General features: G+C 48.2%; 1 protein-coding gene across 1 annotated transcript in view; it reads right to left on the bottom strand.

The window, feature by feature from the left end:
• Window positions 1-25,116, bottom strand: part of PAPPA (pappalysin 1) — a 255,828-nt gene extending 230,712 nt beyond the window's left edge. The window contains exon 1 of the mRNA XM_022579137.3: window positions 24,243-25,116. Within this exon, the coding sequence (XP_022434845.2) occupies window positions 24,243-24,663 (421 nt within the window). The 5' untranslated portion in view covers window positions 24,664-25,116. The remainder of the gene's footprint in view (window positions 1-24,242) is intronic.
• Between the last annotated feature and the right edge of the window lie 538 nt (window positions 25,117-25,654).

Here is a 25,654-nt window from a genome sequence, read left to right as displayed (position 1 = left end):
TAGTGCTCACAATAAACCGGTGAAGTGGGCTTTACTGATATTCTTTTGACAGAGAAAGAAACAGGTGCAGAGAAGCTAAGTGATTTCCCTCCAAGGATCCCAGCTAGAGAGCACTGGATCACAGGCAGGCTGACTCTAAAGCCAGAGCTCTCTTCCAGCATGCTTTCCTTCAATGGGAAAAACTCTTAGCCCACGGTCAAGGTTCTTGTGTTCCAGCTCTGCCACTTCACTGCTGTGGGTCGACGGGCAAGAAGCAACCCCCCCTCCCAGGGCACCGTCAAACCCTGCCTGTGAAATAGGAGGGTTGCATCAGATGGCCCCAAAGGTCCCTTCCATCTCAGACTCCCTGTGACTCTGAGATCGCAAGTCCTTCAGACGTCCCAGCCTTGGTTCCTACTGAGGGAGATGTAAGGTAATGGACGAGCAGGGAGGAGGGAAAGGAAGGCCATTTCAGGCCCTCCAACTTACGGGTGTCCACTAGCTGTGGAACATCAGCCAGGGGGATACGAGCAGAGGTGAGAGGATGTGGGGATGAAAGGGGGGAATTTAGGTCAACAATCTGGTTTCTTTCAGGAGGCTAAAAAAATTAAAAGCTAAAGGTTGGAGCTGGTCCTTTTTTTGTTTGGTTTCATTTTGTTTTCCCTTCCATGATTTAATGCTGGTATCAAAGCCACAGAGAAATGCTTGAGAGAGCAATCCTATGGAAAGCTTTTATCTGTCTAGGGGAGGGTGATTAAAACAGACAGATTTGGGTTAAGTACACCCATGGCCCCCGCACTTGGTTCAGTTGTGGGGGGCGGGGGGGACCACCGAAACGACCCTGGAGGACTCGGCGGCACCAGGCATTCAGAGGAGGGCTGTGACGTCACCGAGGTGGGCGCCTGAGGGGCTACTCCTCAGCATCCTCATCCCTCCAGGCCCACCTTGGCTCAAAGGACTGCTCTTAGGCTCAGTGGAAGGAGGGGGCTTGGAATAAATCATATCAACGCCTGGCTGGAGGCTTATCCACACTCTACTGAGTTCTGGACATCCCTGTCTCCTGGTGTGAGGGAGGCTGGAGCATCAAGAGTGACCCTTCGGAGCAATTCACAAGGTCAGGATTAGCTCAGGCGCCTCCTGTGCGTTGGCCGTGCAGGTGACTAGGTGGGGCCACATTTGCCTTTGCAGGTCCAGGAGGAACAGCATGACCAGCAACCACGGTAGCATCCGTGTCTGCTCTCTGCCTGTGTTCTTTTTTCTTCCCTGCTGGGAACCATTACCTGAAAACCCCCTGACATTCACTTTTCTACTAGCTGTGTGACCTTGGATGAGCTCATTCAGCTCTCTGAGCCTGTTTTCCCATGTGTATTCCAGGGATTAAAAAGTCTTATCCTATATACTTCAAAGGTCTTTTTTGAGAGAGAAAGGAGATAAATGTACGCATACTTCCTTGTAAACTATTTAAGGCCATTCAGATGTAAGGCAAGGTTAACAAGAATATGTCTAAGGGTTCCTAAAAATCCATTTGCTGTATTAATACACAGACTTATATAATGTGCCTGGGATGGCAAAGTGCTCTGAAGGGCTCAAGGTGCCCCTGTGTTTCCCTCTGGATCTTTCCTCGCCAGTCGGCCTCCTTTGCTCACATGGAATCAGGCTCTGTGTAAACAGAATGGTCAGCGTTTTAGAGACCAATGAATGTACATTCAAATGCTGGCTCTGCCATTCGCTAGCTGTGTGACTTGGGAAAGTCAAGGCATCTCTCCTTGTATTAGTCTTCTCATCTGCAAAATGGGGATGATACTACCTACCTCTGCTGGTTGTAGGGGTAACTAATGAGATAATGAATGTACCCAGACTTGGCACGTGGGCTCTGGCAACATACCAAGCATTAAGCACTGCACTGTGGAGTCCCCAGCTCTGCTGCTTGTTAGCTATGCAGCCGCGGGCAGAACCCCTTCACCTCCCTGATAACAGCAGTACTTAAGGCATAGTGACATTTTAAGGATTTAGTACGAGAATACAAATACTCATTTGCATAGCACATGACAAATGTTAGCTACACTTTTTTAATTGGTATTAATAATAAACGGCTGTTCCTTTTCCTCAGAATCGGGAACATATTTTCCCCCCCTTCTTCTGTGCTGTTAAACGTTACCCTTTCCGACACTGTCCTCTGGAATACAGACCTGTTCATCGCTCTCTGTTTCACACAATGTCATCGAAATTGGTGCATATCAACTTAAAAAAAGGAAGTGGGTGGAGGAGAGGGAGAAAAAGACAAAGAAGAAAGAGGAGGAGGTGGGGGTAGAGGATGAAGAGGACAGAAAGACAGGAGGATGAGGAAGAGTCACGCGTTTTCATCTGTTCACCCTCGAAAGTTACTGTCGCACGAAATCAGCCCCTGGTGGACTCAGTGGTGCTGACGTTGGAGCTGCCCTGGAGAAAAGTGCCTACCTTTGGTCTTTTCAGTGATTTGAGGACCTCCAAGCTCTCCCTGCTCACTCACCAACCCTACGAGGCAATGGCACTGCTTCCCAGAAGACTGTCAAGACCGAAGCCTCCTGCCACCCTCACACCTCGCAGCAGCCCCAAGCCCTTACTCTTCGCATTCATGGAATCAGGCATAGTCGGGACTGGAGGTTCCCTTAAAAGTCATTACACGACCGTTACCACCCAACTTCCTGCTTGAATCACCTGTACATCTCTACAAGTGACTGTGCGTATTTCCAGAATCAGAGAACTTCTGATCATCTTTATAATACTGGAATAACAGTCCTGACTTGGAGGCAGGATAGGCATCCTTGTGACACTGGGTAAGCCCCTCTACTTCCTGGCCCTCAAATTTTCCATCCATCTAACAGGAGGTTGGCATGGGTGGGCATTAGGTTGGCTGTGTAAAATACTAAAAAGAACAACGAGAAGTCAGGAAAGGGGACTTCCCTGGTGGTTCAGTGGTAAAGAATCCACCTTCCAACGCAGGGGACGCGTGTTCCATCCCTGCTCGGGGAACTAAGATCCCACACGCGGTGGGGCAACTAAGCCCGCGCGCCACAACTACTGAGCCTCAACTAGAGAGCGTCAACTAGAGAGCCTGCGTGCGGCCAACTACAGAGCCCACGTGCCCTGGAACCCACGCGTCACAACTAGAGGGAAGCCCGCGCCACAACGAAAGATCCCGGCATGCCGCAACTAAGACCCGATGCACCCCCAAAAATAAAAAGTATAAAACAAAAGTCGGGAAAGCCGTTTGCCATATGACTAAGCTGTGTGGCCTGAGTCAAGTCGTGCTTTCTCTGGCCTCCTTTTCTCATCTGTGAAAGAAGACTGTGGTGAAATCAGTTCCAGGGCTTTTCTTAAACACAGGGAAAAGAGTTCTAAATCGGGAGTGATGAGACATGAACACTTGTCCTGATTTGCCACTAAGGTACTGTCGATCTTGGGCAAATTCCTTTCATTCAGGCTGGGATCATGACTTTCATGGGCCCTGGGGACTTTTTCCTTCCTCTCTAAATATACATAATTATATTTTATGATTGTATCGGTATCAAGATATATATAATCAAGAGGGTGGATTCATTATTACATATATATTATTATTATATTAGCTTTTTTCTTCTGATTTTAAAAGAAATTTAGCCAATTTTATGGGCCCCTTGAAAGTACTGTGGCCCTCAGGCACTGTGCCAACTGCAGCTAATGGATGAGTTGGCCTTGGGTCCATCTCTACAAAAGATAGGTCTGCATCTACAGAATAGCATCGGAAGAGGTATAGAGCACCTGCAGCCAATCCAAGGAGCTCAAAGGGATGGGGAAGGTTCCCACATGGGAGATGTAAATTTCGTAAGTGACAGAGGCCCACAGCAAGTTATGTAAAAAACGCACCCCAGACAGTATGGGTTGAGCTCTGGAAACAAAAGCTCCTCTCTGGGGCGAGCCTGCCATCACCTCATCCGGCCACCCTGTCACGGGTGAGCCTTTCAGGGAGAGAGATGGCGAAGGGAGATAAGGAAGGGACGCAGCCAGACAGGCAGATCCCTGCTTTGCCGGGCTGGTGCCATCCGGAATTACTCTCCAAAGCAGGGAGGGCAACGACAGCTGATGTTTGCTAAGGACTTGCTGCGTGCCAGGCTCTGTGCTTAGCTCTTTGCGTGGAGTAGCTCAGGTACCCTTCACAGTCATCCGAGCAGGGAGGTATTGTCATCTCCATTTTACAGATGAGAAAAATGGTACTCAGAGAAGCCCAACTAACTTGCCCGAGCCCGAGGAACTCACTGGCTAATGACAGAGATGGGATTCAAACCCAGGCAATTAGCCTCAAGGGTTCACACACTTAAGTTCTGAATTATGCTGCCCAGCCGGGGAAAACTGACTACATGAGGACGAGAAGGAGTTTTTAATTATAAATAAAGAAAGCATAATCGAGTAAGTTCTAGTAGAGGTATAAGCCAAAGAGCTCAGCGGAGGGAACACTTGAATCAGACAAGGAGGCTCCGGGAAGTTTTCTTGGACGAGTGACACAAGAACTGAGCTTGCACAAGGAACAGGAATTTGGTGGCGGCGGGGAGGAGGCTGGGCAAAGACCCTCTAACAGAAGACGAAGGATGAGCAAAGGCAAGAGCTGTGAAGTCACCGGAAGATGACTCTGGAGATGAAGAAGACATCTGCTTTTGATGGAACTGAGGGTGCACATAAAGGGAAATGGGATAGCGAGGGGCGTCTAAGGCTCGACTGTAAAGGGCTGCGAATGCCATGACAAGAGATATGAAGTTTATTCCATAGACAATAGGGAATCATTGGTGAGTTTTGAGAAAGAGAGTCCATGGGGGTAGGGATCATTAGCTAGGGATTTCATGATGCTCTTATCCATAGGGCCACAGAGCTGAAAGAACGAGGACTCCTATCTCAGGACTCCCCTGTCCAATGCTCATTGGCAATCTGGAGCCATTCAGCCTTAAAGACTTACCACGAAAAGCATGGAATGTAAGCAAAATTTTGAAAAGAAGGCTGATAGACTTTTCAGATAGGAATTTTCTATTGTTTTGATATCTGCTAGAAAATCATAAATTATGACTCAAAGGAGCTCTTTAAAACTCCAGATGGATAAATTGTATTTAGATGCTGCCTGGGACTTCAGAATTTAAATTTTATTCCGCTAGGTGGAGAATGATCTAGCTCAGCCTTAAGCTTGGTCTCTAATTGACCTTGATGAAATATCATCTACCTTCCGGGGCTTGGTTCCCTCATCTGCTCAACTAGGAGAGAGTGGAGAGTGAATCTCTAAGTTCTTCTCCACCTCTGATAGCCTATCACATAAACTCTTGAGGTGCAGGTATTCTATCTCCTGTGAATTCATACTCTGAGTGCTTAGCCTGGGACCTGACACAAGGTAGAGCCAATGAACAATTGTTGAATGCATGGAATGAACTGAGCTTTTAATTCAAGACTCCTGTGGAATCTTCAGGGGATTTAAAATAGAAAGTTTGGAATCGGTGACAATTTTTTTTAAACAGAAAACCGTAAAAACAAGCAGATCAATAACCCAGACAGGTTAGTATTTCCTCTCTGGCTGTAAAAGGTGTTGAGGAACTGAAAGACTCTGGAATAGAGAAAAGACTGATGGTGAGGAGGCCCAGGGCCCTGCAAGGTCAAGGGGGAAACTAAATGTGATAAAGCATGGAGGTGGGAAGAGTGTTCTAAGAACACCAGATAATTCTGTTTAATCAGAAGAGTCCATGTAAGACAACTGTTCTCAACCAGTGAATATGTGTTGATGTTTCTGCAGACATTTTTGATCACCACAGCTGGGGGTGGCGGGGAGTCGCTTCTGCATCTAGTGGGTAGAGGCCAGGGATGCCGCTAAACATCTTACGATGTACAGGACAAACTCCCACAACAAAGAATAATCCATTCCAAAATGTCACCTGTGCTGAGGTTGAGGACCCCCGACATAAGGAACTAGGAAATGTTATGGTAGGAAACAATGTCTGAGGAGGAAGTTCAATGTGAGGCTAAGGAATTCTGACCTGATCTGGAGAGGTTTGTGGAGGAATGGTTAGAGCCTGGATTCTGGGGACTAATTCTACCCAGTACTTGCTGTGTGACCTTCGGTAAGTCACTTAACTTTCCCATATCTCAGTTCTCTTATATGGAAAACTGGGATTATAATAGTATCTATATCAAAGGGTCCTTGTCAGGATTAAAGAGTTAATACATGCAAACTCCTCAGAACAGTGTCTGGCACACATTACGTGCTAAATATGTTAGCTATTATCATTACCATGTGTAGGTAATAGGGAGCTACAGTCGACTCAAGTTCGAGAGAGTAACAAAAGAATTGCTTCAGTTGCTGATAACCCTAGAAAAATTACCTAGAGCTGTATGATCGTCATGTGACTATTATATCCACCCAATTAATAATCCTTCTTCAATCAGCTTCTGCTTCAGATGACACGGCAGGCTGGATGTGTGTGGGTCTGCCTTGCTGTTCTCAAGCCACTCCCTGTCGGGGCTCTGTTTTCCAAATATCCATGAGGCCCAAACCAGCATCCAACTGCCTCTGCAGTCCAGGATCCTCACGGTTTTAATGAATAAGTGGAAGGAGACAGAGGAAGCCAGACATGAAGACAGATGGAAAGATGGAAAGGCAGGAAGCCTTCCACAAAAGCTGCTGCCAGGGATATACCCTGTTCACAGGGATTCCAAGGACAGAGTTGGGGGCGTGTTTTAGAGGTTTGTCTGAGCTACCGATACTGTTCTCTGGGAGCCCTTGTTTGTAAACAGATATTTCTGCTGACGCTGGGCTTTGTAAGGGCGGACAGAGTTGGGTGAGGGGGAGAGCGTTAGAGAAAAAGGCAGGTTGTGTCCGCGAGCCTTAGACCATGTGTTTGTTGTTGAGAATACAAAGACCTCACTGTATTAAATGAAAATGCTTGTTTTACAAGGCGAGTGGGAATATGATAGGTACATGTCGAATGCTTCGGAAACTGAAACAACCCCATGCCACGAGGGCTTCGTGCTACATCATGCATCCAGGGGCACACGCGGATCATGAAGGCTCAGAATCACTATACCAGGGCTTTGGGGTTTGTGGGCAAAGAGAGTCCCAGGAGCTAGGTGACGGTTAGCCCCCTTTTCTGCTCCCTTTATAAAGCCTGTCCTTTCCCAAGGAGCCCTGCCTCTATTGCACATTCTCTATTGGTTTCCCACTACCTGCTGACCCAAGGGTAGAATCTGTTATTGATCTAAAATATTAGTGTTGATAAAGAAGCCTCCAGGAGTCTAGACCCAGACTCGGAGCGCTACTGGAAATACTTATAATTATGTAACTAAGCAGGCATAGCTAATTTTTCTCAAAGCAGTTTTCAGCTTCCGAAGTGAGGTTTTCAAAATGTACTCTAGTAGAAGTGAAGGGTGCAATGGAGGTTTCTCAGATTTTTTTCAAGGACTCACAGTGGCAGAAGAATAAGAATTGGAGTCTCCGAACTCTTGCCCTAGCCCTAGCATAGAGCCTGGTAATAGAAGGTTACATGGGTGGAAGGGTAGATTGGTGAGGGCGTGGGTTGATGGAGAGATCAAAGTATGGAGGAGGTAAAGAGGGAGAGAGAGAGGGAGGGAGGGAGGGAGGGAGAGAAGGACGAAGGGAAAGGGAAGGAAGCGAGGGAGGGAAGAAGGGTAGGTGGGTGGATGGTTGGATGATGATTGGATGGATGGACGAGTAGATGGATATTTGGATTCACAGATTCATGGGTAAAATTCACAGTGAATAATTATGATCAGGACCACCTAAGGCCACATTTGAAGTGAACTTGCCTGGTTTAAAACTCAGAGAAACTCAGAGACCAGAGTTTGAATAAACAAAGTTGTAGATTATATTTCTAAGGAATAAACTACTCCTCAGAGGGAAAAAAAGTCCCCAATTCTATTTACTCCAGCAAGGGTACAGATGAAGGAAAGTGCAATTCCTCAGTCTGATATGACAACTCCACATCAACATTCTCATTTTCACAGATCTCCTAGAATGTTCAGATTTTAGAGCTGGGACCAGGCTTCAGGAAATGACCTCATATGCCCCCTTCTTTTAGGCATTTAAGTCATCATTTGGGGGCCATAGACCCCTTTTAGAAAGTGATGAAAACTTTCGACCCTCTCCCCAGAAAACTGTGCAGAGCCTCAAATTTTTACAGAAAATGTCTTGGGTTCACAGATCTCTTCAAGTCCTCCTAGAACAAAGTGCAAGGAACCCCCCACCTCCTTTATTGATCTCAAATATTAGTGCTATTCAGGTGTTGTACTTGGTAATGATACTAGTAAGGAAATGGTAATGATATCAACCAAAACACTAAGTCATAACTAAAGTAATAATATCAACAATCAATTCACAGCACAATAGTGGTATAATTGAGATTCTACTCTTGGTCTCATGCCATTCATTTTCCACATAGAGGTCAGAGTGATCTTTGGAAAACATACACCAGATCCTGTAACTTCCTTGTTTGAAACTCTGATAACTGCCTAGTTCATCTAGATTATAATCCACGTTCTATGACCTGGGCTGCCTTTAGCTCCAGACACACATGACTCCCAATGGCTTGAATATCTGCTCCTTCAACATCCTGAGCTTGTCCTGCCTCATGGTCCATGTGTTAGCTCTTCCGGCTCGCTCTCTCTCTCCCCCCGCCCCCCCCCCCCCCCCCCCGTCTCGCTCGCGCTCTCTCTCTCTCTCCCTCTCTCTCTGGAACTCTGGAACTCTAGAACTCTGGAACTCTCTTCACTTGTCTTTTCATATGGCTTGTTCCTCCCCATCTGTCGTTCAAGCTTCAGCTTGGTCACCTACAGCGATGTTCTTCAACTCCAGTCATTCTCCATAGCACCCACTTCTATCACTTGTCACTATTAATATACAAGCCCTTACAATCGTTTTCCTGTTTACTGGCTTTCTCTCCTCGCAAGAACAGAAAGTCCATGAGGGCAGGGACCTGCTCTGTCTTGCTCAGGGCTGCAACTCTAAGAGTACTGGGCACATACTACATATTTGTCGACTCTATGGAGACACATAGAGTTTTTTTAAAATTTTTTTTGGAAGCCTTGGGGTGGTCTAATCTCTTCCACTCTTTGGACTTTAGACTTCCCAGCTGTAAAAAGGATATTTTGGGCCCTATCCAACTATAGGATTCAATGATCTGAAATCTTTGTGACCAAGTTCAAGAGACCTGGGCCCAAATTCCAGGACAATATGGCAGAACAGAAGGAATGGTCTCTGTCCGGAATCTGGAATGGAACTTGGGATCATTTCCTTGCCTCCTCTGGAAATCAGATTCTCTCCATCTGTGAACTGAGCAGACAGGACCAGATGCATTGCAAATTTACAGCATCTATTCATCCAGAAGTTCACTCAAAGATCTGCTGAACCCCAGCAATGTGCCAGGCCCCGGGAAGGTGCACTGAGCATGGCAGACGTGATTCTCGCCATCACTCTGCTTTCATATCCTCTGGGAGGTCTCCAAGGCACAGGTGAGGGATGCAGGAACAGCATGGGCACATCCCACACAATTGCACCTGGTTCTTTAGCAGCTCTCTCCAGGGATGGGATTGGAGAAGCTGAGAGGAAACCATGGGGAAAAGGACTTAAAACCAACAGAATGGTACACTGGCTGGCTCAGCAGGAAGAAGGGAGGCTCAGGAATAGGGAAAGGTGGGAAGAATATATACAGGTAACAGGTCAGCTCAGAGAAACCAGAGCCACATCGAACGGCTAATAGCATTCATAACATATTTGTCCACATTGCTTGGTCCTTCCTAAGGCGCATATCATTCCTCAAAGCACCTTTCCTTCACAGCACCCACTTTCAATCACACTCTTTTCTCCCTTATTTGGAGCCATCTCCAATTCATTTAACAAAGTTTACCAAGCACCACTGGCATGGCTGGTACTGTGCGACAGGTAGGAATAAAGCAGGGATGAAGACAGAAATGGTCTCTGCTCCTAAGGAGCTTGGAGACAAGTGGAGAAAGACAGATATGTATGAAGGTGCCACAACAGAGTGATAAATGCAATAAGGGGTTGTTGGATTTGATGTGGGTGGTGACATTGAACTGTCCAATCATTTCCTAGTGTCATACTCCTAAAAGCTACTCTAAGTCAAGGTCCTCAGCTGAGACATGAATCAAAAAGTGTTTATTGTTCTACTTTGATTTGTGTCTCTACATTTAAAATGGCATGCATGGTATATCCACATGCAGGGCAAGGCACACACTACACGTACATGAACATGTTCATTGTTTGTGAACAATTCTCCAACCGTTCCAGGTGGAAGGGATCTCTCATGCCTCTGAAATCTCAGAGCACATTATAGCCCCCATAATAAACAAGGGTGTGCAACAACACAGTTTTTCTGCCTCTGTGCTCTTCCAGGACTCTATTAATTGCTTAGTTATAGCGGTTACCATGTCATGTATCTGTTTACCAGTCTGCTTCTGCCACTAGGACTGGGAGTTCCTCAAGGGATGGAACTGTGCCCCATTCTCCTTTTTAATCCCCATTTCCTTGCTTGATGTGTAATACACAAAGACATAAAGATCGCTCAATAATTATCTATCAAATAGATGGATAGATGGATGGATGGATGGATAAATGGGTGGGTGCAAGGAAGGAAGGAAGGAAAGAAGGGAGGTCTACCTCTCTAAATAAACTGCCATTTACCACTGAACTTCACAGAATGCCTAGGACAGAGGTTTGTCACATAAGAAATACTTAAGAAAAGTTAATAAACAGCTGTACGACATTTTCTAATAAGCTCGCTGCTGTGAACCCACAGATGTAACCATAATCCAACACTGTAGAGGAAAACAAACTGGTCCAGTGGAAAAAGCACTGATTTGGGAGTCAAGAGATCTGAATTCTACTTTCAATTTTGCTACCGGTTTGCTGCTTCACCTTACTCAACTCAACTTAGCTTAATTTAACAAGTTAACTTGCCTGGATCTCAGTTTCTCCATCTATAAACTGAGCAGATTTTAAAAAAGCAAACTAATGTCTTGGGAAAGGGATGAACAAGATACCATATTTGTTTCTAGCAGATCAGCTCTAATCAGCCCAGTGGGGCTGTTCTGTAAAGGGGTCATCCTGAGAGCTTACCACTGGCTCTACAGAGGCCTAATCGGCTCCAATGAGAGCACATCACAAATCAGCCTCGTTAACTCCAGAGTCATTCGTCTGCTCAGAACCCCATAGTTCATGCAGCACGATAACCTGCATAGGTCCCACACTGGTTCAGAATGTATCAGGTCCATCCTCAAAGGGTGACAGTGTATTTCCTTTGAGAATATTTGGGGGAATATGCCCCAGGCTTTGATTCCCGAAAGAGGAATCCAGAAATGTTTTTGGCAGAGAGAATCTTTGAAAGTGTATTATCTCCTGGTAGACTGGGAAATGCTCTGGTGGACACAAAGGGTCTGTTTGCTCAAAAGTCACTGGCAAATAAAATATATTCTGCACAACAAAGAGATTTCTTAGCCAATCTCTTTAAAGTCTTATAATGTTCATTCCAATTTTTCTTCCATGTCTCTCTCCCTCCATTCCTTCCCTTTTTGTTCTACAACCTCTAGATGTTTGCATTAGCCACTGGGGGTACCATCACCCATCCATCCAACCATCCATCTATCCATTCATCATTCACTCCTATTTTCATCCTCTGATGGAACATTTACTGAACAGCTACTGTATTCTAAGCAATGTACTAGGCCCTGTGGATAGAGATAAAATTAAACCGGCCTTTTCTTGAACCCCAGCTCCACCATCCTTAAGCTGTGAGGCCTACAGCAAGTTATGTCACTTTCTAAACCGAATTCAACGGGTCCAGAGTGTAGCACTCAGCACAGTGCCAGAACATAGTAAGTGCTCATTGTACGCTAGCTGCTTTTATTACTCTTATTACTGCTGAGAATGCGTGCTCTCCCCCCAAGGGTACATAAACAGCGGACGGAGGATTCCAGATCCCGAGGTCACCACAAGGTCTCACAAGATCAAGGGAAGCAGAGGGGAAGAAGGCCCGCTGATCAGAAAGGAGGGAAATGGATGAAAACGCAGGCAACAGATATGACTGCTAGGACACTTGAGCCCTGAAAAGCACCCGATAAGGGGAGAGGGGTGAAATCTGAGAGGAGAGCAAAGCTTGGGATTATGTGCTGCAGTTCACACACAAAACAAATGCTTTGCAAACAGGCGAAGGGCTGAGAGGGCAAGACCCAGGCTAAAACGTGGCTTGGATTAGAAAGGCCAAAATGTGAGTTGAGGAGGCATTTAAATACACTGCCCCCCCACCCCGTCTGGAAGGCCGGATATCTTTTCCCTTCTGACTGCTCTGCTCAAGGGGAAATGGAATTAACCACTGTGTAACGTTTTTGAGTGTGACGCACGGGCCAGGTCATGTGCTTTGGGTTACGTAATGCAACATGCCCAAGCTCTTTCTCCCAGAATCATTAGAAATTTAGCTGGTTCTCTCATCCAGTCATGCATTCATTAAACAAAAATACCTATAGTTCCTTTATAAGCCAGGCACTTGGCTAGGCAGTGGAGAAGTGGAGAGGACCCCAAATATGCAGAGAATGAAATGTGATAAAGAATTCCAGGTGTTTCGATAAACGTGTGCAGAAGGTATAGCAGAGATAGATGGATAAGGGACGGGGGGGAACCAGTTATACTTGGCGAAGAGTCAGAAAGGGCTTCCCACAAGAGGGGAACATCGAGCAGAATCCTACAGAGGCTTAAGTGTCCTGCAAAATGGTGCCTGGGGATTTAGGAGGTATGTTATATAATGAAAATGATGGGAAAAAAGCCTAAGGCGTCTATCTGGTGGAACTGTAGATAATTCCAGCGCTACTGAAAGGCCTATAGCTACAGGCAGTAGAGTCAGATTTGCATTTTAGAAAGATTTGACTGTGGGAAGCTGAAGGATGTGTAGGAGCTGAGGCTCAGAGAAGTGGGCATATACAATATTAAGGAAATAGTCAAAGCAAGAGATGAAGAGGGCCTAAGCTAAGAAGGGGGAAGGTTGGCTATAAAAATGTTAAGAAGACAGGATAGACAGGAATTGATGACTGAATAAACATGGTGGGAGATATATCTAGAGCAGATGACACTAGATGAGGATGGAAGAAATTTCGGAGGAAAGACAATTTCATTTCGGATATGTTGAGTCTGAAGTGCAGGCTGACATTTCCAGTAGACAGCTGGATCTATAAGTCCGGAGTCCAGCAGAGTCTGGAGATAAATGATGATCAGAGAGATGGTACTTATTCCACGGAAAAGCAGGCCAAGTCAGGAGAGAAGCAGACCTTGCCCTGGCCAAAGACTCAGAAGACAGAGGATCTTACCCAGCAAGGTCACTGGTGTGGACAAGTCACTTCTTCACCACCCCTTGGTTTCTCATCTTTGAAATAAATGGTTTAGATTCTGACTCTCACACACCTTGGTTTTTTGGACTTACATGAATGTTGCTTCACCAAACAGAGTAGAGGATATATTCCCTTCTTACGATTTCTGTGTGCTCTGCATCTCTTAGGGCAAGGCCACCTTGTTCCTGACTGGCCTGCTATCTTACCTCTCTCTGTACGCTCATCAGCCTTTGTAGCTGAACGATCTCCAATCTCATGGGGGGAAATAACCCCCTCTTTACAAACACATCTGGTTATATTCTGCTCAGCCACATGTCATGTTTATAGAGCAAAAAAAATTAAGAAGAGATGGATGTGGGACAGATATAGGGAGAGGTTCTTGATTACAAAGGTGATAGGTACAGGTTAGACCGCCAGTTTCTTGAAGGCAAAAGATTAGATCAGGGATCTGCAATTAGTCATATGCTCCCCCTACCCAGATACTCATATCCCAAGCTGTGACCCCCCCCCACCCCACCTCCTAGAGTTTCTGTCTCTGTTCCCTTCAAATGGACTGGAACCTGGGACCTTCTCAGGTTCTGCAAAACTGAAACAGGGTCGCCTCTCCTACTCTTGCAGGTTCTATGGACCCTGGGTTTGTGACAAATGATACTGGAAAACATTTTCTTTCTCTTGTTGGAAGAAAAATCTGGGGATGACAGTGCTAGGGATTCCCAGAAGTAAAATAGGCAAACAGATGGCTACAGACTCAGAGTTTTAGTATTTTAATCACGAAGTGATGTGATTAAAATGATAAGCATGACTAAAAGGCCAGTGGCTTACACCAGAGTCCAGGAACTTGCCTGGAACGGCTTCAATAGAGTAAGAAATGATGAAATTTGAGTACTCTAACCATTAGCCAAGACGTGATCACTGGGAAGGTCACTTAGTGAGTTTCTAAAAAACATTGATGGCAGCTCTTATTAGCAATATTATTAACGAGATGGCTTCCAGCTCTCGGGAAGTGCCAATATTCCCTACATAATGTCTTCAGTCACTCTTTGACTGAAATTCTACCCATTGGTACGGAAGCTTTTTTTTTTTTTTTTTTTTTTGCAGTACGCGGGCCTCTCACTGTTGTGGCCTCTCCCGTTGCGGAGCAACAGGCTCCGGACGCGCAGGCTCAGGGGCCATGGCTCACGGGCCTAGCCGCTCTGCGGCATGTGGGATCTTCCCCGACCAGGGCAGAAACCCCTGTCCCCTGCATCGGCAGGCGGACTCAACCACTGCGCCACCAGGGAAGCCCTGGATAGGAAGCTTTCTGAGGAGACATTAAAGAATATATGCCCATGGAAGAGCAACATTCTAGGTTGGTATCAGTCAATGATACCTTAGTAAGACGGGATACCATGTCCTTTTTCAAGAATGAGTGTAGCTGGGGGAGAGGAAGCAGGAAGTGTGTGGGCACTTGGTCCCTGAGGGGCACAGGCACCACCGAGCGGAAGAAGCTGCACTCAAAAAGGAAGAGCACCGGAGCTACTGCGAACATTGAGGATCTGTCTTAGGACAGTCCTGATGGGGATTATAGAATCTCAGGGAATCTCTGCTAGATGCGTCTCAAGGACAAAGACAGATAAACTCCTCCTTACTCCCACTGTTCAGATGAGGAAAATTGGCCCAAGAAGGAAGATAAGTTGCACAAAGTCACACAGCAAGCTACGGACTAAACTGGCCTGGGCCTGACACCCCCCACCCCCGCACTGCTCCTCCTTGGCACCCCGAGTCCTCCTCCAGCCAGCCCCGGGTCTGCGCCGAGGCCTCTGCTGCAATGCCCCTTCTCATCGCTGCCTCCCTGACCACCCTATTTATTTATGTATTTATTTATTTATTTTGTGGTACGCGGGACTCTCACTGTTGTGGCCTCTCCCGTTGCGGAGCACAGGCTCCGGATGCGCAGTCTCAGCGGCCATGGCTCACGGGCCCAGCGGCTCCGCGGCATGTGGGATCTTCCCAGACCGGGGCACAAACCCGTATCCCCTGCATCGGCAGGTGGACTCTCGACCACTGTGCCACCAGGGAAGCCCCTGACCACCTTATTTAAATTTTCCTCATCCTACAACCCAACCCCACACAGCTCCCTTTTCTACTTTATTTTTCTTCATAAACATTCACCTGACATTACGCGATCTATTCGCTTACTCATGTATCTTCTGTCTCCTCCTCAACCCCCCACTCCAGAATATAAACTCCCTGAGGTCAGAGATATTTTCTTCTGTTCCTTGCTCTGTACTGAGGACCTAAAACTGTACCTGGCACATAGCAGAAACTCATCAAATACTTGTTGAATGCCTGGGCAGGGATGGACAAATTTTACTTTGTCCTTTGTTTCTAATCTGTATTTCTTAGATTCTCTACAGTGAACACACATTGCTTTTGTAATAGGAAACAATGAAATGTTTATTCTGTTTGCCTTTCATTTTAGTTTTTGTTTTACATTAAGATGATAGGAGTAAGCCTCTCCTGAGTGGTGAGGGAGGGAAAGGCAATTCCTGGCTCTGCTAAAGGAGATAAACATGTCTAATTTATAGAGTTATTGAGAGAATTAGAAGATAATGTGTAGTGAGGCCGGACACATAAAGCCAATATGAGTTAACGTTTACTGGGTGCTTACCCATCGTCTAGATTCCATTACTAAGCGGTTTCCACATGGAGGCCCAGTTAATCTTCAAAATAACCCTATGAAGTAGATGCCAGTGTCATCCGCATTTTACAGAGGGGCAAAAGTGAAGCTTGGCGATATTAAGTAACTTGCCCAGGGTCATACAACTGGCAGGTGGGAGAATCAGGAAATCAAACACAGGCACTCTGACTCTTGAGTTCTACCATCAATCACTACAAAATACTTCCTCGGTAAACATATGCTCCTTTCCCCTGTTGCCTGAGCGTGTCAATTCTTTCTGAGATCAGTCAACTGCAGCTCACCAACCCCCATGCCCCCACCAGGCTTCACAAGGTTCTAGAAGGCTTCCAGGGCAATGGGAGATGCAAAGAAATAAGGAGCCAGAAAAGTGAGAAATAGGGGTATGTGGAAATGTGAGTGTGTGTGTGTGTGTGTGTGTGTGCCTGTGCGTGTCAATGGTCACAGTGTGTTTTGGATTGTCACAATGATTAGGAGATCCTAGGCGATTCTTATGCACAAAACCAAGGATGTGAAATGCTTCACAGTGTGTGGAAGGGTTCCACACAGCAAGGAATGCCCTCACTCAAAAACTTCTTATTGCACTGCAAGGCTCCACTTGTCCCTCCTACATGCCCCTCCTAAGGCTCCCGTCCTTCCTTTCCTTCCCCTCAAGCTCTCCCAGGATGGTCAGTCACCTGAGTTTGCAGTTGTGCAGAGAGAAGGGCAGAGGGAGCTCCTAGTGTCAGAAGCCTGGACTGCAGGCTGACTCTCAGTTATTCTCTGTGTGACCTTGGGAGAGTCCCTAACCCGCTCCAAGTTGCAGAAATGCGTTTGGAAACCTATCAGCTCACAGAACACGCAGGGATCTAAGACTTCAGCTCCTCCTGTGGCTCTCAAACTCTTTTAAACTTTTTATGATGGAATTCTTCAAGCACACACAGAGGGACAGACAAAAAAGTATTGACGCCTGTCGTTTCTGTCACCTGGTTTCAACAATCGTCAGTCTGCCAATCTTCCTTCATCTACCACTCTTCCTCCCAACATCCTATTTTTTTTTTCTGGAACACTTTAAACAAACAAAATAGACATAACGTCATTTTACCCATAAATACATCAGTACACATTTCTAACAGATTAGGATCTTTAAAAATATATAATCACAATACTGTTATGATGCCTAACAAAGTTAACAATGTCAGTCCAGGTCCATTCAAACTCTATCAATGAGACACTTGCACGTTCCTTCAAAAGAAATCTGGAAGAAGCACACAGTTTAGGCAGAGTAGGTGAAGGGAAGATGCGGGGAGACAGAGTACTCCCCTTCAGCCTCTCCCCAGGGCATTCCTAAGATTGTGGGGCACAGTTTGAAAGCCCCTATTCCACTGCTACCCCTCAGTGTGCACTCTGAGAACACTGAGGCACAGAGAGGAGCAGTTAAGTTGTCAAGGTCACACAGCAAGTAAGGCAGACCTGTTAAGTTCCAACATCAAAGGACTCCAGTGAGGTCACGCTAATTCGATCACTGTTTATCATTTGCAGTGTCAATAATGATAATAAAGGTGCCTTTCCAGGAATGACCCTGATTGTACAAACCCCTCACACCTCTCACTTTCTGGGTCCTCCAACCACTGTCGACCTATGGACTGGGCTCTGATCTTGGCTTAGAGCTTTTCCTGTCATCGTCTCACCTGGTTCCCGTGACAACCCGCAAGATACGGATGTTGAATGTAACCACACCTGAAACTCTCTCCCCAGAGGCCCCAGGTCACACAGCTCACGGGAGACCAAGCCAGGACTTGAGCCCAGAGCTCCTAGGTCCCAGTTCCAGGTTTTCAAAGAAGCCAAGGGGCCAAGACCCACAAGTCAGCTCTGAGTTGAGCATTTCCAGTAAATGCATCAAGGCATGAAGGAGAGTCCTCAGTGCAGCAAGGAAAAAGATAAGAGACACTGAGGGAAAGGAAATTAAATTCCAGAGAAAGGGCAGCAGGTGAGGGGAGAAGCAGGCACCCGCTAGGTTCCTAAGTCCTGGGCGATAGGTAGATGAGGAACAAGCCGCTTGTATACGGGGTCCTCCTACCTGGGGTCCTTGGGGATCATCTCGCATCCTCATCTAAGACACCTTGCGGCCAGTGCTGGTTTCACAGTGATCTCAAGGTGAGGGGGTTTGAAATAATAGGAACAGTTGCCTGCCTTCCGAAGGACTGGCCCAGGGCAAAGCGGGGAATGCCTCACGGCTGGGCTTCCCTCCTTCCTTTACACTCCTTATTCCTGCTCAGAAGAAAACTCCCCTCTCAAGCACAGTGAGACATCCATTTGAAATCAGATGCATGGAACTCCATGTGTTACCCCCTTCTAGGACTGTCTGCACTTTAAAGGAGGCACCAGAAGGAGAGGGTGTAGCTTCACATATAGGACCAGCTTTGGAAAAATGGAATGTCAGTGCCACCCCCCACCCCCTGCCCCCCTGCTCCTAGGCATTTAGGGCCAGCAGGGGAATTGGGAATGGAATAAAGGTCCTTTCTGGTGTCTGGCCACTCGGAATCGGGACAGCTAAAGTTCTCTCAAAGCTCTGCCGCCAACCAGCTGGATAAGCAGGAAATGCCACTCCCCTCCTCGGGCCTCAGTTTCTCCACCTGCAGAGCAGGGAGACCTCAGACTGGATCAGTGATTCTCCCCACTGGTGGCCCTTCCACATTACCTGAGAAGGCTTTGAAAAACACCAGTGCCCAGGCCAACCCCAGACCCACGACATCAGAATCCCTGGGATGCAGCCTGGGCGTCAGGATGCTGAAAACGCTGATGATTCTCGGGGCTCTGAGGGACGGGAGCTACTGGACGAAACAATCTCCCAGGCTACCTTGAGAGGGGCAGTTTGTGGATACAGTTTAGTGCTCAGCCCCTTCGTGACACTGGTCCTCAGTTTCCCTGTTGTACCATGAGCTGCCTGATTCAGTCCATTCCCAGCTGACCACGCAAATCCCGTGTTCCTGAGCCCCGCACCTCTGAGCCTCAAGTTTGCCTTCCTGTGTAGAGGGACGAGGGCAATGCAGCCTCCATTACCCCATCTGTCCACGTGAATGGCTGACCGGGGGAGCGTGAAGTAGGAGGGCATCTGGGGAAGGAGCAAGAGGCATGTGACAACACAGCTGTGACCTGGACCCCACTGTGACCACTGTCTGGCTTCTGTTCCTCAGGGTGCATTCTCCCTCTGGGTGCTAACTGGTTTTCCTATTCATTGTTCCAGTGGTTTTGGACCTCCTCTGGCTCTTATCACCAAGGGGTCATCCAAGTAGGTCAAAGAAGAGGAAATCAAAGTTCAAGGAAGGGATTTGAAGGGGTCCAACTGTTCCCCAAGATACACTGTCTACTCTAGATAGATTGCCCAGCAACTTAAGAGGGAAAGCCCTAACAATGCACAAACAGGTCCTACTTTCTGAAGGCCAAGCTGGCATATTGGGAAAGGGAAAGTGGTTACTTACTGGATCCAACTACCACTGACTGAATCCCTAATATGAGCTGGCTCTGTGTCAGGTACTTTCTGCCTGTTTTTTCCACTTCAGTGTCCTGATATCATTATGCCCATTTTACAGAGGAGGAAAGCAAGGGCTAGAGAGATAAAGTGACGTGACTCAAATCACACAGCAAGTCATTGGCAACAGAAATTCCAAGCCCAGTCTGCCTGATAATTTGACGTGAAAAGAAACACAGATCTGCTAGGTCAAACCCAGAGCTCCAAGTGAGACTTGGATTCATGTTTTATCCCCTTTAATCTGTAGGCGTATGGTCAGCACAAAGAGATGCAGGAAAGAGTGGCGACATTCTGCAGCAGGTCTAAAGAAGGGAATGGGGGTCATTCCTTCTCTCTCCAAAAAGACTGCTGAAGAAGAAACAGGCACTTAAGACTCGAGTTCATATCTGGGCTCTGTCCACTGCAAGAGCCCGTGGGGCTTTGGACTAAGTCGCTTCAACTTTCCGAGACTTTGTTTCCTCATTTGGAAAACAGAGGTAACAACGTCCACCTTCCAGGGCGGTTGTGAGGATGAAACTCGCAGACACAAGGCAAGCGCAGTACCCGGCACCTCGGAGGCACCCAGGAAGAGTTGCTTTCCTTCCTGCCTTTAAGTGTCCTCAGTCCATAAAGCCAAGGCTGAGGTCATTGGAAAATCATGTCCAATAGTAAGATCACAGTTCATTGAGTACTTACTATCCACTAAGTCCAGTTCTAAGCACTTTCCACGTATGAGCTCATGTAATGCGTCAGGTACCCGTGCTACGCCCACTTTGCAGATGAAGAAGCTGACGCCCAGAGGAATCAGTTAACTTTCCCAAGGTCACACAGCCAGTTAGGGGCAGAGGTAGATTCACGCAGAGGCAACCCAGCTACTAAAACTGGCTTCTCACCCCATGGCAATATCCTAGACCCCAGCCGCCACTATGAATGTTGTGGGGAGAACCATGTTAATACATGAACTTCTTGAAATCTAGCCTTCCCTGTTACAGTTCTGAAGTTGGGGAAATACAGGCACTCTTTTTGGGGGGTTGGTTGGGTTGCGGGAAGTAGGGGCCGCAGAAGAGAGGAAATAAAAACTCTCTTCTGAGTAGTGGCTGAACTCAACAGTCCAACATTTAGAACAAAAGAGAAAAGCACGGAAAGCGGAGGTGCTGGAGGGGATTCAGGTAAATCCCTTTCTCCTTCTGAGCAGGGATTCTGGATCACTGAGGGGTGGGGGTGGGAGGAGGGCAGCGCTTGTGGGGTCCACATTTCACTTATCTAACAGGTCAGGAGACACTTTAACAAGATTAACTGCTACTCAGGGGCCTCCGCTCCATGGAGCAGCAAATTGACTCTATTGTTTTCTTTCTCGTCCTCTTTTCTCTTTCTGTCAAACTGGAGGGGTACGGTGGGGGAGGGCAGTTGGGGATGAGGGGCAAGGGTCTGGATCCTGCCTGGTAAAAGGCGAAGGGGTGTGTCGGGAAGCCCCCCCGCCCCCAGACTTGAAAGGGAGCCCAAATTGCCGAGCACCGAGGCTGAGGGCTGTGCTGGGTGGTGGGTCTGTGAGGGGTCGGAGGTAACAGGGTTTCTCAGACACATTCTCTCAGCAGTGTAGCGGGTAAGGTCTGGAAGTGAGGATGCCCAGGATCAAATCCTAGCTCCTGGCATTGGGGAGCTGTGTCATCCAGCACACATCCTTCCCCTCTCCACGTCTCTGTCTCCCTGTTCGGCCAAAGACAGAAGAACTGGCCCGGGTAACCTCCAAGGACCCTCTTCACAATAGCCTTAAAGGACTCTCCAACCCTCAGACCATCCATCGCTGGTGGGCTCTTCAACCCTCAGACTCCTGCACACAGGCACTTTCTCACTTTAGCTTTGTTTTTGCATGCATAAGCCTTCCCAGTTTTATTTGTTAATATATATATATATATATATATATATATATATGTATTTATATATATTTCTCTCCTTCCCTTTTGGAAAAAATAAAAGGCATGTTTTCTGAGCTTCAGAAGCAAACTGCTCCTTCACTGCTTCCCTCTGCCTCTCCGAGCGCCTGTCTGAACTGGTGTCAGTGAAGTTTGAACCGGGGCAGAAATAGCATCCCAGGCGGATCTGGGAGCATAGCCCGCCTACCAGGAGCGGCAAGGCCTGCCTCTGCCAGACGACAAACCCGGTTAACAGCATCATAAAATTAGACCTTTACGAAACCCAACTGAATCCTGCAGACAAGAGTGATGTAAGGCAGCCTGGCCTGACAGCAAGGCAGCAACCCTCTGCCTGAAATAGCAGCGCGGTCCCTGCTGAGAGATGCCTGCTCTCTCAAGACAGGTGACCAGGGATTCCTACGAAAGTGGTGACGCCCAGCCAGAGAGAGCCAGCAGAGGTCAGGCAGCAAACTGGGCACCTGAGGTCGCAGCGGGAGGACACGGTTTGGCACCGGCATCCAAACTGCCCACCTCGGCCCGGCCTCTCCTAGCCTGAACTTACACGAAGGAAGGAGCTGAAAAAGTGCTTCTGCAAAGAACCTCTGTTTGTTTGCTTTTTAATTCAAGGAGAAGCAGGTTCTTTTTAGTCCAACAGTCTGTACCGTGTGGAGGATACGCAGAATGAGTCTTTTCTGGCTCAAGGCCAGGTGTTTACACACCGCAAATCTGGCTCAGACTCAACTAGGGGAGGGAAAAAATAAAATCCACCAGAATCCTCAGGAGAAAAGCTCTGAGCTTTCTGGTGCTACACGGCAGCAGTGACTTTTTTTTTTTTTTTTTTCCTCATTTTGAGAGGAATGTTACTTCCACACATAAAATGGACCAGGCATTTTATACAAGCAATAATAACCTAACGTCCCCCATCCAATTAAAGGATTTTACTGCACTATCTTTGTGTGAGACAGCGAATGAGTCCTCAAAAGAGCGTGTGTGAAGAGAGGCTCCTTGTCTGAATTACAGACATTTATAAAGCAGGCTCCTGTGGAATCCCAGGTGCTATATTTTTTATTTTGAAAAAATGCATTTACTACCTTTTCATTGATGATACCTATATAACCCTGCACTCTCCCCTCTGGAGGAGAAGCCTTCCAAATCACTGGTATGGCAGGTAGAGACTAGGAAAAATCAGATCTACTTATTTAAAAAAAAAAACCCTCCAATCTGCAGGCTCTGTGTTTTTCCTATGTTCCGAAAGAGAAGTAAACATACCACAGCCCTGAATTATAATCATCATTATTATTATTATGAATAACATCTCCCCTCTACTCTACATTATAACCCCCTCTGGCTGACTAGGGCTTGAGGGCTAAAAGTGAATAAGCTCAGTTTCCCTCTCCTTCCTGGGGTGGGGGGGGGGGCGGGTAAAAAAAAAAAAAGAAAGAAAAGGAAAAAAGAAGCATGTGATGACGTCAGGTATGGGGGAAAGTCACTTTCTAGCTCTTGGCTTGGTAGCGGGAGAGCGGGAGCTTTGGGGGCATATTCTTGGTATAGCAGCAGAGTTTGGGTCCCCTAAATGGACTTGATGTAAATAGGACAGCGTTAGCGCAACGGTTGAGAAAGTCCACGCCAAAATAGAAAGAAGCGGACTGCCGGAAGAACTCAGAGCTTTCCCTTCTAAGAAAGTGTGTGTAAGGGGGTGGGATCGCAAAACGCCTCCACACGTTTCCTGGCTGCAGCGAAAGGGGAACCCCTACTCTCACTTTGAGACGTCCTAGGACATGGCAAGACTGTTTGTGCAGGAAGGGAATCTCCCAGCCAGAAGAGGCAAAACTTTCCTTCTCTCCTCCAGCGCCGCCCCCCTCCGCCCCCCAGTTTTATTAAAGGCATTGCCACAGATTCATTAGGAGGGGGGAAAAATGGATGTTGGTGCATTTCTAAGGTTTGCAACCCTCCCAAAGTGTCCGGTTTCACTACGGGCTGTGCTGTAGAACGGTGTGTGTGTGTGTGTGTTGGGCGGGTGGGTGGGTGTGTGTGTGAGGAGGGAGAACTCAAATTCATTACGGGCTCGTAAAAGTCCCAAATGAGAAAAGCGCCCCGTTTTCTCAGCCTAGTCGGGGGAGGACTGGCGGGGTGTGCCTGAGGAAAGTCTCACCCCAGCCCCGAGTGACAGGCTTTGAAAGCAAGGACATGGGATGGCAGTATGTGTGCGCGTGTCTGTGTGTGCCTGGGGTAAGGGGGTGAATCCCAGAGGCAGGCAGCAACCACACAGCAACTTTGGGGGCACTTTGAGGACTTCTAAGTCCTGGCCATCACAACAACCTTGTCTTTGTAGGCTTTCAGGGTAACGGGGCCAAGTAAAGGGGGAGGGTCACCTCCATTAAAAACCCAAAGAAATCAACGGTCCCCTAGCCACTTTTCGCATGCATCCCAACTGGGTCATTCCTTCATCCCAAACGGAGACAGTACCTCTGACCATCCAAAACACGGTTCACGCGCACGAGGCTCCCCGGAGACCAGCCCTCACCAACTGCGGGTCTCCAGGAGGCCGGGAGCGCTCCCTGCGCTCTTCCAGCGGGGCTAGGCGGAGACGCCTTCCGCGTGCGCCCATTCCGCAGATGGGGCAAAGTGAGGCTCGCAGCTCGCCCCGGAGCCGCCGCGCCGCGGGCACAGCGGCTCCCGCACAGACACACCCGCCAGCCCCCAACGATCCCGCCACCAGCGCCCAAGCACCCGCGCGCCCCTGGGGCCGCAGGGCCGGTGCAGCGCCCGCCTGGGCGCCCTCGCCTACCTGTGATCACCGCCGGAGAGCTCTGGCCCCCCTCCGCTCGCAGCCACACTTGCAGCGTGAACGCGTCCCGGGGCAGCTCGAGGTCGGCCCGCAGGCGCAGCTGCTCGCCTCGCCCGCTGAAATAGAGCGCCCGGCTCGGCGGGCTCGGCTCCTCCGCGGCGCCCCTCGTCTCCCGCTGCTGCCGCCGCCGGGGGACGCGCACGGCTTCCCAGGCACCGCCCGGCGGCGGCGGCGGCGGCGGCGGCGGCGAGGCGCGGCGGCCGCGGGCCGCCCGGGTGGCGCAGGTGGCCGGGCCGGCGGCGGGGCGCGGGGGGCGGCCGGCCCGCGGGTCTCTCCGGGCCCGGCGGGGGCGCTCGGCCAGCCCGCAGCCCAGCGCGGCGCTCAGCAGCCCCAGGCGCAGCACCCAACTCCAGAGCCGCATGTCCGACGGTCCCCCCCGCCCCCCCTTCGCCCCTGCACCGCCGCCCGGAGCTGCCAGCTTTAGGAGCCTCGGCGCCTCGACTTTCTTCGCTTCTTCACCCTTCTTGGGCGAGCCCCCCCGTCCACTTGCTTTTTTCTTTTCTTTCTCGCTTTCCTCCTCAAGGTGTGTGCTCCACTCCCCCCACCTTTGAAAAATACAGCCCAACTCCTCCTGGTTGGCAATTAATTTCTCTCCCCGCTCCTTTATCTGCCTTATTTCCCCCCTCTAACAGCTGGTTGCCTTCCTCCTTGTTTTATTTCATTTTATTTTATATGATTTCTCGCTCTTAAAAAAAAAAAAAGCTCCTCTAAGACACTGATCCGCTGAATTCCCTCCCCCCAAAAGATGCTCTAATTTATTTATTTTTTGCGTCCTTTATAACACAAGCCACAGCCCCCTTCTCCCCCCCGTCCCCCCTCCCCTCCCTCCTTCTTCACAAAATGAAAGGAAAGAGGGGGGAAAAATCCCTCAGAAGATGAGTAAACAAGCGTATGCTAATCTGCTCCCGAGCGCTCCACCTTCCCAATTGAATGAGTCCCAGTTAAAACTGCGGGGATCATGACTAATCAATCAGTTTGGAGAGGCCGAGCTACCCAGCCTTCCTCCACTTTCCCGTTTGCCTCCTTCGCTCCGCTTCTCCACCCCCTCCTTTTTTTTTTTTTTTTTCAAGAAGACAATCTTAAAGTAACAATTTAATGAAATTCTGTACACACCCCCTTATGGTCCTCCCAGCTCTCCTCATTCCTGCTCAAAACACACATTCCTGTTTTTGTTTTGGTTTGCTTGCTTTTTTCCCTCCTTCACTCCCCCCCACCCTTTTTTTTTTTCCTCCTGGCGGGAGAAAAATCTATCTCTTCTCTCAGGATCCCCTTTGCACTTTGCTGGTAAACCTCATCCTTCTCTATAGCACATAAAGAGTCTTGAAACTTGATTCTCAGATTTTGTTGTAATG

Source organism: Delphinapterus leucas, chromosome 6 (genome assembly GCF_059928025.1).
Source record: "Delphinapterus leucas isolate spDelLeu-1000000601 "Yukka" chromosome 6, BTC_Dleu_Yukka2, whole genome shotgun sequence".
NCBI lineage: Eukaryota > Metazoa > Chordata > Mammalia > Artiodactyla > Monodontidae > Delphinapterus > Delphinapterus leucas.
The sequence above is the reverse complement of the archived record's forward strand: the minus strand, read 5'-3'. Positions and strand labels throughout refer to the sequence as shown.